We start from the raw sequence: 20,169 nt of genomic DNA, 5'->3' as shown, positions 1-20,169 counted from the left end.
AGGAAGAAGGGGCAGCTCCCTGTCTTCTTTCCCAGATCCAGAGCGTCCGTGGAGCGGCCGGAGGAGAGAGCTGGGAGGATGTGGGAGAGAAGGGCAGGCCTCCTGAGGGCGTCGTGATGACCAGGGCCCGCCCAGGTTTTCTTCTCTGCGGGCTCCCAGGCCAGTCCTGGGGAAGAGACCAAGACCTCGGGCACCCCATTTGTGAGGCAGCAGCACCACCTAGAGGAATAGTGGAGCACTACGGCCTCATGCTTCCAGCCACACACAGGTGGAAGCCGATGAACAAGAAAGAGACTCAGGCTCCGGGTAGGGGTGGGGTGTTTCCCATCAGCCTTGACAGCTGTTTTGGTCTGAGGGCAAAACGGACCACTGGGTCAGGCTTGGTGGTGATGCCTTCTTAATTCTCTTCCTCAAGTTCACTGGGACCTTAGAATCCTGAAGAGGAGTCACACTTCGTTACTCTGCTGAAAATCCTCCAAGAGCTTCTTTATTTTGCTCAGAGAAGAAGTCAAAGTCATTACAGGGACCTAGAGTAAGGCCCCTAAGTTCTGTCCCCACTATCCACTGTGCCGCCTCTCTGTCATCCTTGCCCCAGGGCCTTTGGACAGGCTGTTGCCGATCTGGAATTCTCTTCTCCAAGATATGCACTTGGCCAACTCCTTCCTGGCCTCCAAACCTTGCTCAGATGTCATCCCCTTAATGTGAACTAGTTTGTCCCTGGGTGATTGTTGTTTTGTTGTTGTTTTTTGTTTTGTTTTTTTTTTTTTTTGGAGCTTTGAGATGCTTCATCTGAAGGTAATCTTTTTTTTTTTTTTTTTTTTTTTTTTTTTTTTTTTTTTTTTTTATTTTTAATTTTTTTTATTTTTTTATTATTATTTTTTTTGACAGGCAGAGTGGACAGTGAGAGAGAGAGACAGAGAGAAAGGTCTTCCTTTTGCCGTTGGTTCACCCTCTAATGGCCGCCGCGGTAGTGCGCTGCGGCCGGCGCACCGCGCTGTTCCGATGGCAGGAGCCAGGTGCTTCTCCTGGTCTCCCATGGGGTGCAGGGCCCAAGGGCTTGGGCCATCCTCCACTGCACTCCCTGGCCACAGCAGAGAGCTGGCCTGGAAGAGGGGCAACCGGGACAGGATCGGTGCCCCGACCGGGACTAGAACCCGGTGTGCCGGCGCCGCAAGGCGGAGGATTAGCCTGTTGAGCCACGGCGCCGGCTGAAGGTAATCTTAATACTATTAAATTCACAAGTGTGTTAATTTAAACACCCAATCCTATTTATCTAAAACACATTGCAAACATTATGAATATCTATTCTCTCCACATGGCAGGCGCCCATTCATATCATGGTTCAGAACAGGGAGAAGAGTCTCAGCCCAGCAGTCAGCAGGCGCTCCTTTAGCTAACATCACACATTCACACAAACACTCCCGGAATGTTCGCGAGCATTGTTGACAGACTGCGTTGTGCTAAAGACTCTGTACTGCAGTGTAGGAAAACAGAACCACACAAACATGGGGGAGTTAACAATTCCTTAATTATCTATCCCTGCTGCCACTACCACTGACGGTGCACTACACCTGTGCCATGAGCTGCTGAGCCACAGCAGGTGCAAGCCCTCAGGAATGCACGTCTAACTGACGCCAGGCCACGCTCATCAACAGCTGCACCTTTTGCAAATTGTGGCTGTGAGATCCTGAACAGGAGGGAGGTTTCCCGTGGGAGCCGCAGTCAGTGTGCTGACCATAGATGACCATTCCAGCAGATGGAAGATCTTTCTCTTTCTCTCCCACTCTCTTCTTTCATAAAATCAGAAAATAAAAAGAGAGTAAAAAAACATGCTAAAAACATTAAATGTAGCTCTCACTTTTACAAAATTTTTAGGGGTCGGTGCTGTGGCATAGCAGGTAAAGCCGCTGCCTGCAGTGCTGGCATCCCATATGGGCACCGGTTCGAGTCCTGGCTGCTCCACTTTTTTTTTTGACAGGCAGAGTGGACAATGAGAGAGAGACAGAGAGAAAGGTCTTCCTTTTTCCATTGGTTCACCCCCCAATGGCCGCTGCGGCTGGCGCACCGCGCTGATCCAATGGCAGGAGCCAGGTGCTTCTCCTGGTCTCCCATGCGGGTGCAGGGCCCAAGCACCTGGGCCATCCTCCACTGCACTCCCGGGCCACAGCAGAGAGCTGGACTGGAAGAGGAGCAACTGGGACAGAATCCGGCGCCTTGACTGGGACTAGAACCCGGGGTGCTGGCACCGCAGGCAGAGGATTAGCCTATTGAGCTGCAGTGCCGGCCGAGGCTGCTCCATTTCTGATCCGGCTGTCTGCTGTGGCCTGGGAAAACAGTAGAAGATGGCCCAAGTCCACATGGGAGACCTGGAAGAAGCTCCTGGCTCCTGGCTTTGGATTGGCTCAGCTCCAGCCATTGTGGCCAGTTGGGGAGTGAACCAACAGATGGAAGACCTCTCTCTCTCTGTGTGTGCCTCTCCTTCTCTCTCTGTGTAGCTCTGACTTTCAAATAAATAAATAAATCTTTTAAAAAAGTTGTTTTTTTTTTTTTTTTAATTATTTGAGACACGGAGAGAGATATACTGCTTCCATCTCCTGGTTCACTCCCCAAATGCTGGTTGGGTCTGGGCTGAGGCTGAAGCTGGAAAACAGGACTTGGTTCAGGTCTCCCACATGAGTAGAAGGAACCCAATCTTGCTTGGGGTCAAGGGCCAGAGCAGAGACGAGGCCCCAGGCACTTTGAAATGGGACAGAGTGTCTTAACTACCAGGCCAAATACCTGTTACCATAGCTATCTTTTGGCTATAGGGTTATAAATATTTTTTAAAAATACTTTGTAGTATTTTCTTTTTTTATTTATTTGACAGAGTTAGTCAGAGAGAAAAAGACAGAGATAAATATCTTCCCTCCGCTGGTTCACTCCCCAAATGGCCGCTATGGCCGGAACTACACCGATCCGAAGCCAGGAGCCAGGTGCTTCCTCTGGGCTCCCATGCAGGTGCAGGGGCCCAAGCACTTGGGCCATCCTCCACTGCACTCCGGGGCCACAGCAGAGAGCTGGACTGGAAGAGGGGCAACGAGGACTAGAACCTGGCACCCATATTGGATGCTGGCACCGCAGGTGGAGGATTAACCAAGTGAGCCACGGCACCAGCCCCTGTAGTACTTTTAAATACAATTAATATACACCCCCTCTATGGAAAAAAAAGAAAGAAAACATTCTTGGCTCTCTGGTTGAGTTGACAGCCCTGCTCCACTGCAGCCCAGTCCAGGGAGAGGGGTCCCTGGGTCTCCTCTTGGGACCTTCCCTCATTTAACACTCCAGCCCCGTCACTTCGCCCGACTTCCCCCAGCATCTCCAGCTGCTGCCGGGACCAGCAGCCAGGGAGCTTGGGGATGGTTACCGTGGCTTTGCGAGTGACCAGAAGGAAGGACATGGCTGTTTGTCAGCGATCCTGCTAGGAAGTGGCAGAAATGGGGTGTCACAAGCCCTCCATCGGGGAGGAGTTAGGAAACAGATGTGGACGTCCTGGGGGAGGCTGGGGCCTGAGTCTGTCCACACCCCACCCTGAGCTCAGCGAGGGAGCTTTTCTTACCATTGCTGTGCTGAGATAACACAGAGCCGAGGGGCTCAGAAAGGAGGCACGCGAGTGGGGTTGTGGGCTTTGATGTCCTGGGATCTCACCGTGTGTGCAGTCCTCTGGCGCACTCCTGCCCTGGACCCGAGTCTGCCCCGCTCTGACTCAGCACACCTTACCGCGCGTTCCTGTCTTCACGTTCTTTTGTCACATGGGGATGACACTCACCTCACAGGTTTCCCTGAGGATGAAATCAACACATAGCAAGGTCTTCAAGAAAGTCACAGAAAATGTAGATTATGGAGTTCAGGGTTTTTTGTTTGTTTGTTTGCATCAAAATAAATAGCTAGAGTTACAGTTTATTTATTTGAAAGGCAGAGTGACAAAGAGACCGACGGTATCTCTTCTATGCACTGTTTGACTCCCCAGATGCCCACAGCAGCCAGGAGGAAGCCAGGAGGTCTGGAACTCCATTTGGGTGTCGTACGTGGGTGGCAGGAACCCAAGTATCTGAGCCGTCCCCTGCTGCCTCCCAGGGCGTGCATTAGCAGGGAGCTGGACGGGAAGGGGGGCAGGAGTTGACACTGGCGTCCCACACAGCAACTTGCCTGCTGCACCATGAAGCCCGCTCCAACCTCATCTGTTAATGTCATCTTCTGTGCTTTGTGGAAGCCCTGAGAGAAACATCACAGGCACACACTTGGCACAATTGTGAACTCCCGTCCAGCGGTGGCAATGTCTTTTGGCTCATCAGCAAGCCAGAGGCCCAGCAAACGGGCACCAAGCATCGTAAGCCTTTCCTGTTCAGGTGGTTTAGAATAGCTTCCAGTGGAGCTGGTGCTGTGGTGCATCGGGTTAAGGCTCTGACCTGTGGTGCTAGTATCCCATATGGGTGCCTGTTTGTGTTCCAGCTGCTCCACTTCCAATCCTCCAATCCAGCCCTCTGCTAATGCAGGAATTTTTTTTTTTTTTTAAATAGGAAGAAAGGAACATTTCCAGAGCTCACCCAGGCACTTGAATCGGTTTTACTTAATCTTCATGATAACCAGAGAAATATTTAGTACTTATCTGGCAGGTAAGGAGTCAGGCGCAGAAATGGTGTGATGGCTCCTTGGGACTCTGAAGTCTCTGCTCTCGTAAACACCTGCCTCCCTGCAATTCTGTCACCTCTTTCTTTTAAAAGCTGCTTTTAGGTAAACTGCATGTTTAAAAATATTTAGTTGAGACACACAGTGAGACAGTCTGAGGTCGTGTTCCCCCTCTCCTTCCGATCCAGCTTCCTGCTGCTGTGCCTGGGAGGCAGCAAGTGAAGGCTCCCATAACTGAACGTGGGTGAGTGGATGGAGTTCCAGGCTCCTGGCTTCAGCCTGGCTTAGCCCCAGCTACTGTGGGCTTTGGGAAGAAAACCTCTCTGCCTCATCATTCTGCCTTTCAAAAACATATGAAAAGAAAATCACACACACAAACTTTTTTAAAGGCTCAAGGTTGGGGCCAGTGCTGTGGTGTAGTAGGCTAAGCCTTCTGCAGTGCCAGCATCCCATACGGGCACTGGTTCATATCTTGGTTGCTCCTCTTCTGATCCAGCTCCCTACTTATGGCCTGGGAAAACAGTGGAAGATGGCTCAAGTGCTTGGGCCCCTGTACCAGCTCGGGAGACCCAGAAGCAGCTCCTGGTTTCAAAATGGCCCAGCTCCAGCTGTTGTGACCATTTGGGGAGCAAACCAACGGATGGAAGACTTTTCTGTCTCTTCCTATCTGTAACTCTACCTCTCAAATAAGTAAAATGCTTGAAAAAAAAAAAAAGTTCAAAGTCATTCAGAGATGTTTTAAAAACAACCAAGGAAGCAGGTTGGCCTGCTGTCTGCAGCATTGGGATCCCTTATGAGCACCAGTTCAAACTTCGGCTGCTCCACTTCCAATTCAGCTCACTAATGCACCTGGGAAAGCAGTGGAGGATGGCCCAAAGTGCTTGGGCCCCTACATCCATGCGGGAGACCCAGATGAAGCTCATGGTTCCTGGCTTTGGCCTGGCTCAGCCCCAGCTGTTGTAGCTATCTGGGGGATGAACCAGTGGATGGAAGATTTCTCCCCCTCTTTCTGTAACTCTGCCTTTGAAATAAATAAATTACATCTTAAAAGGGGAGTTGTGGCGAACAAAAATTTTCAGTATCGTGAAGAGGGCAGGCAATGAGGCTGGGCTATTTCAACTGAAGTTGGGATTTAGTTTAAAATTTTCCTTCTAGTAGCTCAGATTGTGGCTCATTGCCTGTAACTACTGGGTGATTAAAAGTTGTGCTGCCGGTGCTGCAGCTCACTAGGCTAATCCTCCGCCTGCGGCGCCGGCACCCCGGGTTCTAGTCCCGGTCAGGACGCCGGATTCTGTCCCAGTTGCTCCTCTTCCAGTCCAGCTCTCTGCTGTGGTCCAGGAGTGTAGTGGAGGATGGCCCTTTCTAACTCTGTCCAAAAAAAAAAAAAAAAAGTTGTGTTCATTTTTTTTTTAAAGGATTTATTTAATGTATTTGAAAGTCAGAGTTACAGGGAGTCAGAGAGAGAGGTCTTCCATCCGATGGTTCACTCCCCAGACAGCTACAATGGCCAGAATTGCGCTGATCCAAAGCCAGGAGCCAGGAGCTTCTTCCGGGTCTCCCACGTGGGTACAGGGACCCAAGGACTTGGGCCATCTTCTACTGCTTTCCCAGGGCACAGCAGAGAGCTGGATTGGAAGTGGCACAGCTGGGACTCGAACTGGTGCCCCTATGGGATGGTGGCACTGCATCTCATAATTTGACCTCCTCATTCATGTGCAGAAATGAAACACAAAGAGGGTTCCTTTTAATAAAGATGCAGAGCTGGAATTCAGATGCACATCTAGGGGTTCCCCCAACATCCCCAGCACAAAGTTAACAGGTGTCTCTTCTGAGCTATACGGCCAGAGACAGGAATGGCAGTTAGTTGGTACAGACTAGCCCATAACATCAACGGAGAGCCCGTCTGCTCAAAGTGCTTCCAGGAGCCCCGTTTGCAGATGCTGTTTCCATGTGCCTCCTCCGCCACATACCCTCATTTTCCTTGACAGCAGGCCTCTTACTGTAGTTCAAACAGTTTGCTCAGAGTTCATTAATGAAAAGTCTGTAAAGCTTAATGAAACTCCCAGTCCCAACCCAAAACAATCACAACTAAACTGGAAACATGTACACTGTGAAAGCAGGAACACTATATTTATTAGGTCAATAATTCATTTTTAGCAATACAAGTACAGAATATATCACAATGCTGGGTACAAACATACTTAGTATGGTTTAATAATTACAAACCATGGTGGGCACTACAAGTCAGTAAGAATGGTATGAAAGGTTGTCAGACACAATGAACTGTCTTCAAAAATCTATTAATGACCTTAGGTATGTCTATAGAAATTACTGTGGCACTATGAATGGGGATTTTCGTGGAGAGACTGGTTAGTGATTTAACTGTTAAAGTAAGAGCTCTTAGTTCTGAGCCTATTAAACTAAAATCCCCTGCTGCTTAATAAAGTATAAAAATAGTACTGACCTGGTAATATCTAACAAAATGTAGCATTCATTCACATCATAAAAGTAGAACAAAGTTGAAAATTTTTAGTTACCATGGCAACACATCTTCCCATTAAAAAGAATATACAGAACAAGTCATGTGACACGAATGGTACCTGCAATGGTTATTTAGCGATCCAACACTTAATTGTGCACCACAAGCCGAGATTTCTAGTATCTAGATAGAACATAATTTAAAAATTTTATTTTGAAAAACGTGTACTTGAACCAACTCACTAAGGCCACTCATGCTATAGATACCTAGGCTTGCAATTAAGCAGTATTTAGTAAATCCCACAGCACACTCTTTTAGATCAATAGGGTAAAACTAGTTTTCTTCCTCAAACATTCCTGAGATTTGTGGACAAAACAATACTAATATTCAAGCTGGATAGATGATTCCAATGTCAAATTAAAAAGAAAAAGAAGAAAAGGGGATTTCCTGGCAGCTGAGGTCCTCCAAAGCCAAGAGGTGAAACATGTTAATTTTTAAGGCAAAAATAAAACTCTTTTAAAGACTGTGTGTACTTATCAAATATTTTTCCAGTTGTATTTTTGCCATCCAAAGAGGTCTGGAAGCAGCAAAGCTACAAACACTGGGGAAAACACAGAAAACAATTGGCAAGTAACAGTATCTATTACCTAGCAAAGCATCCTTTCAGTCTGTAGTTTTGGCCGAAAGCTTCCATTGTTTCAGGCACGTGACACTGCCCGGTTTCAGTCTGCACTGTAAGCAGCAGCCAAATGGCACCCTCACTATCTCCAAGCCTGACTTTCTCCGATCATGCCTTGTCAAACTCTATTTTCACCAAGGGAAGAATACCTGGGCAGGGGTTCCTACAAAGCAACAGAGTTAATTTTTAACCAAGCAGAGACAGAGATTTGATGGTAAGAAAGGTCCTAATTCCAGGGAACCCATGAAGACTGTACTGGGACAAACCCTACTAACCTTATTAAAGAGGGCAGCAGTGACACCACCAGGATGGCACATGCGAGCGTGTGACAGAGCTCCCTGATGTACCCGACTTCAGTAGCACCAAACTTTAAGTCAGGCCCCTTATTTAACATCTCTCTGCTGGACCTCCAGAAAAATCTTTTAAGCTGGCCAGGGCTTCCTTACATACAACCTCACTAGACATATACAAAAGGTCTGCAAGCTATTGGTTAACACGAAGTCCATTTCAGCCTTTTTTGAGATTTTTTTAAAACCCCATAAATCAAGGTGGCATTCATCTAATGTCTCCCAAGCATCCAAGGGATAAATTCCAATTAAAATTATTAGGGTATTATTCTTCAAAAGAAAGAGAAACAGCATACTAAGTCATATTACTAACAGAAAATGGCAATCTTTTTTAGGCTAGCGTGTGTGCATTAAGACAAATCATATGAACTTCATATTAAACCAACATTAAAGCAATGGTAACAGAGAAACTGCCAACAGTGATGTTTATAAAGAACTGGCCGCCACCTGACATCATTGCCCTGTGGTCCCAGGCTTCTGAATATCATGCCGCCTTATCACGGAGTATGAGCTGAGCTGAGGGTGAACGAGACCTTACATCATATGCTAATTTACCCTAGGAAATGCTAAATGCGCACAAACACAAAAATAAACATTAAAAAAAAAAACACTTCATATGGCAACATAAATTTCAAAATATTTATTAAAAAACAATTTACCATGACATTCCTATACCACAGACATACCACAGGACTCTAAGTAACCACTTAAAGTACACAAGGCCTATCCTGAAAATATCTTTGGAGGTATTAAATATATAGGCCCATAAGGATAGAGCTGAGTAACTTAAAAATGTTAGTCCTTGGTCAAACTATTGGTAATTAATAAAGAAGTGCCTCTTGGCATCAGATTGCAATTAAGTGGGAGAGGGACCAGCTTCATAAACTGCAGGTGTGCCAATTAACCTAAAATTAAAAAAAAAAAACCAAAAACTGAATTTGAGAAGTAAGTCAGACTCCTGAACCCCATCATCATCATGCTAGGGCCTGGGCCTGCATGTCCATCCTTGAGTGCACTGGCTCATAACAAGACCGCCCATTACAGACTCAAACAGGGTTAAACTGGAGGAGTGCAAATGCGTGATGAAAACACGTTTTCTGTTCTCACATGGCAGACAGTTCAGACTTTTCCTCCTCCCACTCAATGTGCATGTAAAAAGAAAACCAAAACCCAACACACATCCACTCACCCGCCATGACAGCTCCTGGCATTAGCCAGGAGCAACACCTTTTAACAGCCAAGTCACAAACCCCTGAAAATAGGGGGGAACTCAGATTCTTAACTATAGAGGTACCACATGGGCCACTACAGTAAGAATTGAGGTAACAGCAAAAGACCTTTAAGTTTCTTGGATTGCTATGCGTTGTAATGTCCAATTTCATTACCTCAGCATTAAAGAATTTGGCTTAAAAAAAAATAAAACCCAATAAACAGAAAGACAAATTAGTGAAACAGACATATCATTAAGGGATTTTTTATTTGACTCTTCAATTTCAAATAAAATGACCCAACTGTGTTATTATTTACCATAAAAAAACAAAGGATTTTCAAAGACTTATTTTGGGGCATTCATTTTCACTAATCCCAAACCATACATTAACTTAAAGTCTCATGTGGACATGAGCTAATTCATAACCTAGACAACAGACTAGGTAAGTGCGCTGATTATCAGGGTGACGCTTAGAGTGAGGGGATGGCTGCAGCAGACATTTTTAATTTACAGACTTGCTTATGGCAATGTCATCTGTGTACCTGACTAAAGGCTTGCCACTGAAATTGCCAAATTTCCATAGTTTGGTATCTATATTACATGAATACAATTTTTGCATTATCAGTTTTCATCATACATATAAATGAAATCATTCTAGTAATAAAAGTATAGGCAGGTGCTAAAATCATGCCAAGCCTCTGGTCCAAATAACCACCTTCCATGTTAGGCTGGTCCTTTTCAGATCTTCCTGGTCCTCTGAGAAAACACTATCAGAGCATCGTGCATTGCAGTACCGACACAAACAAGCAGAAAGAATTCAAACTGCTGGTCTATCCAATTTTTCACTACTTACAGATCAACACTGGTCCAGTTTGGATGACTCTGACAGCACCCCGTGGAGATACAGCTCTGGGGTGGTTGTATCCACTTCTCGGGGTAAGGCAGCCAAACCTAAGTCAGGATGTCCCTCTTTTATTAGTACTTGTGTTAACTTTTCTATACTGCATATAAAGATTATTCCCCATAAAATTTCTTTACAATATTGAATACCTCCACATGGAAGAATTATCTGTTAAAAAGTTGTTAAAATCATCCTTACATAATAAGAATGCAACTCTTTTAAACTCTTAAATAGTTTTATTTAGGGGTTCTTTTTTTCTTTCAGGCTTTTTGCAAAATGAATTATTTTTAAAAAGAAAAAAAAAAGATTTCTTGTTGTTTTTTTCTACTAGGTTGAAAATGTGGGCCAGACTACTTATACATGCGGTACATGCTGAATATAACTGAATATATGCTTATTCCTACGGACACTCTGAAAGATAAGGATCACCCAAAATAGGGTCTTCAATGGACTGGACCAGTGTTTCAATACAAACTCCAGCCCCCAAAAACAACATGGTTTGGATTTCACAGTATGAATTCCCTGGAATCTGGGAAAAGGTAATTGGTAGACTGAGGTCCTCCCTCAGCAGCTTGGTCCCTCAGCACTGTGAGAAATCAGGAAGGACTGCACCACTTCTTCAGTGGACTGGGGGCTGGTGTTGACGTCTTCAAGCGCGTCGGTCACGGAATACTGCCGATCTCGCAACCGGTTCCAGTTAGACAGAACATTATGATATTCAAACACTTTCTCATAATTTCCAATGGAATTGTAAAGTTTAATGAGACCACGGTAATCATATTCTAGTCCACTGTAGCCTTCACCAAAAAGTTTCTTCCCTGGAAAAAAAAATCAGCAAAACTCAAGTATTAAATAAGTACTTTCTGCAACACCAATGCAAGTTCAATTCTTTTTTATCAGGCAGATTGGTTTCACTCCTCTGAAAGGAACAGACATAATTCTCGCATTAGCACCCTCAACCCATTCCATCTAAGAGCAGTCTAAGGTCAAAAAAAAAAAAACAAAAAACAAAAAACAAACCTTCTCTTGTCTAAAGAAGCTGCTCTCAGGGGTCGGTGCTGTGGCACAGCAGGTAAAGTCACAGCCTGTTAATGCCTGCATCCCATGTGGGCACTGGTTCAAGTCCAGGCTGCTCTACTTCCCATCCAGCTCTCTGCTAATGTGCCTGGGAAAGCAGTGAAGGATGGCCCAAGTACTTGGGCCCCTGTCCTTACATGTGAGACCTAGAAGAACCTCCTGGCTCTTGGCTCTGGATTGAGACAGCTCCAGCCATTGCAACCATTTGGGGAGTGAACCAGCAGATGGAAGACTTCTCTCTCTGTCTCTCCCTCTAATTCTGCCTTTCAAATAAATAAATAAATCATAAAAAAAGCAGCTAAAGAAGCTGCCCTCACCAGAATAAATTATAAAATTCTATGATTTGAAGAGACAGGTGAAAAAGTTATTTCTTACTCTGAATAAAGAATGGCAGTACTAACAATTGGAAGATACTATAGCAGAGTTTGTACTATAAACTAATAGAATAAAACGAAAACATACAGAATATTTCAACAGTGGTACTTTTCACTCAATGGCATATTATGTAGCTATAAACTGAGGAGGAATTTCCCTATTATTTATGAACTGATATGGATGGAGTGTACTGTTAAAAAAAATTAAGCGCAAACATATATCTATAGTGTTCTACCTGTTGTGTGAAAAAGGGAAAATAAGAAAATATTTGTTGATCAGAAATGGAAATAACCTAAATGTCCCATATGTTCATTAATGATGGAATGGAGAAACACAAGGGGGGTCTTCAAAAAGTTCATGGAAAAGGCAAATTATGAAAACTATGCATGAACATCACCAAAAGAAGCAGGACACATAAAAATATCCATTGGATGACTATTTACATCAAGTTCCAAAACAAGTAAAGGTGATCCATGATGTTAAAAGTCAGGCAAAGGGAGGGGAGAAACTCTTGGGGCCCTGTTTGTACAAATAATTGCAAATAACTGCTTCTACTTACATTTGGATAATACTGTCACACCTCCCAGAACTGACATCAACCTCAAAAAAGCAATTTCAGCAAAATGCTCCCATGATTTTTGGGTGGTTTCTGGATATCCGCTTAGCAGTGCCAAATCCATTAAGTCTTGTTAGTAATAACATTTCCCTTACACACATAAAAGATATGCTGACATACTGATCTCTAATCAACTGACTAAAGAAAACTGAAAGGTAACGTACCAATTGCTATAGATCGCAAATAAAGTTTCTCAGCATTTTCATACTGATTCATGTCATAATTATACAAAGAAGCCAGATGTCCCACAGAAAGAGCTACTTCATAATCTTCTTGACCAAGAAGTTGCTCCTTAATTTGAATTGCTTTGATGTGCATTTCTTCAGCTTCCTGCAAAGTAATTTTGCCAGCCCAATCATTAGATTATGATTTTTCTTAACGGGTCAACAGTTCTTATCAAGTAAGAAAGAATCTTTTAAATGCCAATGACATCTTACGAATGCCATAATCCTCAGATCAAAGAAATCGTATATTCCCAAAGTTGTCAATACAAAGCATTACTGATAAAGACATCCTATTCCAAGAGTAAACAAAAGAAAATTTGCTCTGGCAATAAAAATTCGTTAGAAGAAATTAACAAAACATTCCTAAATGAAAATTATTTTGTTTTGCTAACATACTCCAAAATTTAACTAAATGCTGTCAAGAAACTCGGTAGCATCATATTTTAATTTAAACTTCATTTCCTTTTCAGTTTTGCAATAGGATTCCCAAAAAATAAACTCAGAGCAACTGGGACACAAAAAAAAAAATTAAAAAAAATTAGTAACTTGGGCAGATTCTCATTCTGTTCTTGCTGTGACTTTAAAACAGACAATATGAAGAACATAAGAGGCCAGCACTGTGCATAGTAGGTAAAGCCGCCACCTGCTGTGCCAGCATCCCATATGGCCTCCGGTTTGAGACCCGGCTGCTCTACTTCTGATCCAGCTCTGGCCTGGGAAAGCAGTGGAAGATGGCTCAAGTCCTTGGGCCTCTGCACCTTTGTGGGAAGACCCAGAGGAAGCTCCTGGCTCCTGGCGCAGCTCTGGCCATTGCAGTCAATTGGGGAGTGAAGCAGCAGATGGGAGATCTCTCTCTCTCTCTCTCCCTCTCCTTCTCTCTCTGTGTAACTCTGACTTTCAAATAAATAAATAAATAAATAAGTCTTTTAAAAAAATAAAAGAAGAATATAAAACTCCAGGGCAGTGTTGTGGCACAGTGGATTAAGCCGCCACCCACAACAGTGGCATCCCATATGGGTGTTGGTTCCAGTCACGGATCCCACACTTCTGATTTAGACCCTGCTAATGTGCCTGGAAGCAGTAGAGAATGGACCAAGTGCTTAGTTGGGCAACTGCAACCACTTAGGAGGCCCAGATGAAATTCCTAGCTTCTGGCTTCAGCCTGGACAGCCCTGGCTGTCACAGATATTTGGGGGAGTATACCAGCCAATGGAAGATCTTGCTCTGCTCTGTAATCTGCCTTCCAAATAAGTAAAATAAATCTTAAACAAAAATACCAACCAACAAACAAGCAAAAACCAAAAAACACTAGATGCTTAGAGAATTAAAGTAATTTATATTACCACAATTAATGATACTTAGAGTATCTGTCTTGTACCTACCAGACATTCTGCTAAGAGTTGCACATACTTACCTAACTTAAGAGATACAATTTAAGTCTAAAAATCACATTCGCCTCTTGGTCTTTAAAAATTTTCCCTTTTAATATATATTTTTATAAAGATTCATTTTAGGGGGCTGGCACTGTGGCTTAGTGGGTAAAGCCACCACCTGCAGTGCCAGCATCCCATGTGGGCACTGGTTCAAGTCGTGGCTGCTCCACTTCCGATCCAGTTCTCTGCTATGGCCTGGGAAAGCAGCAGAAGATGGAGCAAGTCCTTGGGCCCCTGCACCCACGTGGGAGATCTGGAAGAAGCTCCTGGCTCCTGGCTTCAGATAGGCCCAGCTGCGCCACTGTGGCTAACTGGGGAGTGAACCAGCGGATGGAAGACCTCTGTCTCTGCCTCTCTCTGCGACTCTTTCAAATAAATAAATCTTAAAAAAAAAAAAAATCATTTTATTTATTTGAAAGGTAGAGTGATAGAGAGAGAGAGAAAGAAAACACATCTCCCATCTGCTGATTCATTCCTCAAACTGCTTTAACAGCCGGGACTGGGCCAGGCCAAAGCCAAGAGCCCAGAACTCTATGGTCTCCCACATGAGCGGCAGGGACTCCAGTACTTGCGGAATCTTCTGCTGCTTTCACAAGGTGCATTGGCAGGGAGCTCTATCAACAAGAGGAGTAGGTGGGACTCAAACCAGTAGTTCCATATGGGATGTCGGTATCGTAGGCGGTGGCTTAACCCACTGCACGACAATGCTCGACCGAGCTTTTTTGGATTGATGGATTTATTCTTTATGCACGATCCTGCATTTTCTTATTTATATTTTGACTCTTTATTAACGACTTAATAAAGTTTATTTAAGATTTAGAGAGAAAAATAGAATAAAATATGTTCCTACCTTAAATTTTCTCATTGACTGATAAAGTCTTCCAAGATTTCCATAGTGTTTTGCTGTCTGTACATTAAACTCCCCAAAAGCTTTCTTAGCTAGCTGGAGTGAAGACAGGTGCAAATCATGGGCTTCTTGAAGCAGTCTCTGTTCAGTTTCCTTATTGTGACAGTCAATTGCAATCTCCTCTAAAATAAGTGCTGAATAATGAAAGCAACGAGTCAGTGCATTTCAAAACCCTCTGTCCAAGTTATTCAGAATACTGAATTCAGAACTGAACACAAATATGTTTATTGAAGATGTTAAATGTAACCATGGTCTATATTGGTCAAGATCAAAATATTCACTTTAACAAAAAGTACACTTTGGGGAGGTTACTGTATAAGGTATGATGAATTAAAATTCAAGAAAAAGAATAGTAAACATCAAATTATTTTTACAAAATTAGCTTCTATTTAACAAACTGCTATATTTTACTGATATGAATTTGTATTTTAAAGTAAATGGAAAGGAGAAGCAAAGTTTTTAGTTATGAAACTGTGTCAAGGAGCATCTAGATACTTCTGAAAATTTTGAAACCACCCTCTGTAAAACATAACCTTTAACCAAATATTACTAAAAAACTGGTTTCCTCCTACTCACTTGACCAACCAAATCAGGAAAGACGATATTTCAATTTCAAAGTTGCATTCAAGACTTTCAAATTCCATCTAACGCCTTAAAAATATACATATTGTTTTACCAGGTAGTTTTATTTCTTGGAAAAATGTCTATGTGCACAAAGGTAAGTAAAAGAAGTTTACTTCACTATAGCATTTTTAAAAACAAAAGGTTTAAAACAATATAAAGGTCCAATAATAAAGGTGAAGTTAAATATATTAGAAAAAAGGGTACACATTTACATGTATTGGAAAGAAAATCACGCTACAAAACTGGAAAGAAAGAACTATTCATTCATTTAATCGAAAACAAAGAAAATTTTTTGAAAAACCCACCAAAATGTTCAATCAGCATTGGTGAGATATCAGTTAACTTATTTTGTGTTGCTTTTCTATCTTTTAATTTTGACACTAATCACTATTACTTGTAAAACTTAAAAATGCAAACCCAGAGGGAGGAAGCCTAGTTAAGGCAAAATTTACCCATGATGTATAAAATTACATATGGGTGGCTCAGTCAAGTTAGTAAAATAATACATTTTATGAAAGAGTTTTGGTAGTGATTAGAAGAAAAGTTAAGAAAAAAATACTATTTGGCCATAGCCTTGCAACATGGACAGTAAGCTAATACGAACCTCAGTTTAAGAAGCTAAAGCTATAAAACTCATCATCTATTTTCTATTCATGTGACTGCAGACATATTTACATTACTCCTCCTTGCCGTTCTCAAATGAAATTAATGCATGTGTTGAAAAATAAAAGAGACAAAAAGAAATTCTGGCTTATTAACAATAGTGATAAGTGAGAAGCAAACAATCTCATCAAAAATTATAGGAAACTCAACATGTAAGACTAACCTAGTGCTACCCCTGAGAAAATAAACAAATACTCCTATTTTTATAACATGTATCATCACCTAAAAATTAGCTTGAGACTAGAGTACAAAGGATACCTTTCACCCTCTTTGAGGAAGCCAAAAGAAGATGATCTTCAGGCAGGATGTGGGTAATGATACCAATAGCTCTTTCTGCATGAAATCTGGAACAGAGACAGATACAGCCTGGCATTTCTCCTTGGTTACAAGTGATTTAACATATATATATTTTAAAATCACACGTTATAGTAACAAACTAATTTTTCTTTTGAATTTTCAATCAGTTGTGGATTAACTTTTCAATATCCAATGGATTAATTTCTCCCTCAGAATAAAACAGGAAGTCCTTGTTATGGTCTCCAAGGTTAACAGGATCTCTTAGATTCTCAGGTTAACCCTTTCTCCTCCAGTCACATAGGCTAGGTGTTTCCTGAATATGTATGTGAAATGCATCTTTGCATGTGCTTACCCTGAATATCTACATGACCTACTCCCGCTGAACAGGCCTTCCCACGAGAGACCATATAGAAGTCCCTAAAAAACCGACCATCATTCTGAGAACTATTCACCTAGATGCTGCTGCTTACTTTTTTTTTTTTTTTTTTTGACAGAGTTAGACAGTGAGAAAGAGAGACAGAGAGAGAGTTATAGACAGAGAGAAATGTCTTCCTTCCGTTGGTTCACCCACTAAATGGTTGTTACGGCCAGCGCGCTGCGCCAATCTGAAGCCAGGAGCCAGGTGCTTTCACCTCGTCTCCCATGTGGGTGCAGGGCCCAAGGACTTGGGCCATCCTCCACTGCCTTCCCGGGCCATAGCAGAGAGCTGGACTGGAAGAGGGGCAACAGGGACAGAATCTGGCGCCCCAACTGGGACTAGAACCCGGGGTGCCGGTGCCATAGGTGGCGGATTAGCCACGTGAGCAGTGGCGCCGGCCGCTGCCTACTTTTTTAACGTTTTAAGATTTGTTTATCTGAAAGTCAAAGTTACATACACATACACAGAGAGAAACAGAGAGAGAGAGAGAGAGAGAGAGAGAGAGAGAGAGATCTTCCTTCCAATGGTTCACTCCCCAAGTGGCCACAATGGTCAGTGCCAGACCAAGCAGAAGCTAGGAACCACGAGCTTCATTTAGGTCTCCTGCATCAGTGGCAGGGGCCCAAATACTTGAGCCATCTTCCACTGCTTTCCTAGGCCATTAGCAGGGAGCTGGATCAGAGGTGGAGCAGCCAGGACTCAAATGATGCAAACTGGGGGCCCTATGGGATGCCAGCATTACAGGTGGCAGCTTAATACACTACGCCACAATGCCTACATTTTTATTCACAGTAGTATTCTCATCTTACATACTTGATTGTTTATGACCAACTCACCAAATACAAAGTAAATTATCTGTTTTGTCTGCCAGTTTCTTTTTTTTTTTTTTTTTTTTTGGAAGATTTTATTATTTGAGAGGTAGAGTTACAGACAGTGAGAGGGAGAGACAGAGAGAAAGGTCTTCCTTCCATTGGTTCACTCCCCAAATAGCCACAATAGCCGGAGCTATGCTGATTCAAAGCCAGGAGCCAGGCGCCTTCTTCCTAGTCTCCCACGTGAGTGCAGGGGCCCAAGGACTTGGGCCATCTTCCACTGCTTTCCCAGGCCACAGCAGAGAGCTGGATGGGAAGTGAAGCAGCCAGGACTACAACTGATGCTCATATGGGATGCCAGTACCACAGGCAGAGGATTAACCTACTGTGCCACGGCGCCAGCCCCTGCCAGTTTCTTTCAAACAGCTCCCAGCCTCCCAGCCCCGTCCTCCAGGTAATCATCATTTTCACAAATCTGTCTTCCAATTTGCTAATTCTCTCTTCGGTTTTAAGTAACTTGCCATTTAAGTTTTGCTGAATTTTAATGTCAATAATTTAGTTATTCACTTTATGTTTTACTTGAAAAAAATTTTATTTTTCAATTTATTTGAAAGGCAGAGAGAGAGGAGAGACATCTTCTATCCACTGGTTCACTCCCCAAAACGACAGCAGCAGCCAACACCAGGCTAGGCAGAAGCCAAGATTCAGAAACTCAATCTGGAACTTCCACATGGGTGGGTGGTGACCTAGATACGTGAGCCATCACCGGCTGCCTCCGAAAGTGTACAGTAGCAAAAAGCTGGACTGGAAGTAAAGGCAGGCATACCCTGTATGGGACGTAGGCGTCCCAAGCAGCATATTAACCACTTGGTTTTCTTTTTCTTTCTTTTTTTTTTGGGGGGGGAGGGGGTAAAGACTTATTTATTTATTTGAAAGTCAAAGTTACAGAGACAGAGAGATACAGAGAAAGACAGAGATCTTCCATCCACTGGTTCAGTCCCCAGATGGCCTCAACGTCCAGGGCTGTGCCAGGCCAAAGTCAGGAGCTCCATCTGGGTCTCCAATGTGGGTAGCAGAGGCCCAGCACTTGGAATATCCTCTGCTGCTTTTCTTAGGCCATTAGTAGGGAGCGGGATTGGAAATGCAACAGCCGGGATACAAACCAGTGCCCATATGGGATGCTGGAGTCAAAGGCAGTAGCCTTACCCACTATACCACAATACCGGCCTCTTGTTTTATTTATCTTAACAGCTCTTCTTATTAAGATATAATTCAAATACCACAAAATTTATCCATTTAAATTATATAACTCAACAATTTCTAGTATACACAGAGTTGTATGAATAACTAGCTCACCATGACATAATCAATTCTTCTCCCCCAAAAGAAACATGCTCATTGGCAGTTACTCCCTATTTCCCCACAACTCCCCAGCCTATGTAAAATCAATTTACTTTCTGTCTCTACAGATTTTCCTAAACAAGAAATTGAATTTTTTTTTAAAATTTATTTATTTATTTGAAAGGCAGAGAGGCAGAGAGAGAGAGAGAAATCTTCCATCTGCTGGTTCCCTCCCCAAATGGCTACAACAGCTGGAGCTGTGCTGACCCAAAGCCAGGAGCTTCTTCTGGGACTCCCATGCAGGTGTAGGGGCCCAAGACTTGGACCATCTTCTACTGCTTTCCCAGCCCACAGCAGAGAGCTGGACTGGAAGTGGAGCAGCTGGGACTTGAACTGGCATCCATATGGGATGCCAACACTGCATGTGGTGGCTTTATCCCCTAAGCCACAGTGCCGGCCCCCAAGACATTTCAAATAAATGAAATCATACAATATGTGATCCTTCTTAACTGGCTTCTTATACATCACAAGTTTTCAAGGTTCATCAATATTGTAGCATATACTAGTGGTTTTGTTTTAAAATCTTTTTTATTGTTCCTCCAAAATATTACTGATTCCTTCTTTTATATCAGGGTCTATAAGCTTTCTTGTAAAGGGCTATCGTGTGTAACTCTGCTGTTGGATCATGAAAGCAGCCATAAGATATACACAAATAAAAGAACATGACAATGTTCTACTTTATTCTGCCTACAGGCCAAGGTATGCCAACCCATTTTATGGCTTTAATCATTTAAGAATATGTGCTTTATGGTATTCTAAGAAAAATTTGGTAACTAAAGTTCTTAGGGTTCTAATCCTGTTGTCTCTCACTCATAAAGCAAATGTTTTCTTATGCAATTAAAAAATTTTTTATATTTACATACTTGAATGGCAGAGAAACAGACAGCGAGTGAGCAACAGCACTCTCATCCAGTGGTTCATTTCTCAAATGCCCTCAAAAACTGGGACCAGTTACTTGACCATCACTGCTGCCTCCAGGGTCTACATCAGCAGGAAGCTGGAGTCAGGAGTCAGAAGCGGTTTGAACCCCAGCACTGCAAT

The 20,169-nt window shown here is 43.1% G+C and overlaps 1 protein-coding gene across 1 annotated transcript in view; it reads right to left on the bottom strand.

Moving 5' to 3' along the window:
* Positions 1–6,771: 6,771 nt before the first annotated feature.
* APPBP2 (amyloid beta precursor protein binding protein 2) overlaps positions 6,772–20,169 on the bottom strand; it is a 67,577-nt gene continuing 54,179 nt past the window's right edge. Inside the window, exons 10-13 of the mRNA XM_062175629.1 lie at positions 16,459–16,544; positions 14,857–15,047; positions 12,514–12,679; positions 6,772–11,099 (exon numbers count right to left, since the gene is read on the bottom strand). Coding sequence (XP_062031613.1) covers positions 10,846–11,099; positions 12,514–12,679; positions 14,857–15,047; positions 16,459–16,544 — 697 coding nt within the window. The 3' untranslated portion in view covers positions 6,772–10,845. The remainder of the gene's footprint in view (positions 11,100–12,513; positions 12,680–14,856; positions 15,048–16,458; positions 16,545–20,169) is intronic.

This window comes from Lepus europaeus, chromosome 18 (genome assembly GCF_033115175.1).
Source record: "Lepus europaeus isolate LE1 chromosome 18, mLepTim1.pri, whole genome shotgun sequence".
Lineage (NCBI taxonomy): Eukaryota > Metazoa > Chordata > Mammalia > Lagomorpha > Leporidae > Lepus > Lepus europaeus.
Note: the sequence above shows the minus strand (reverse complement) of the source record. Positions and strands in the feature narration are given on the sequence as shown.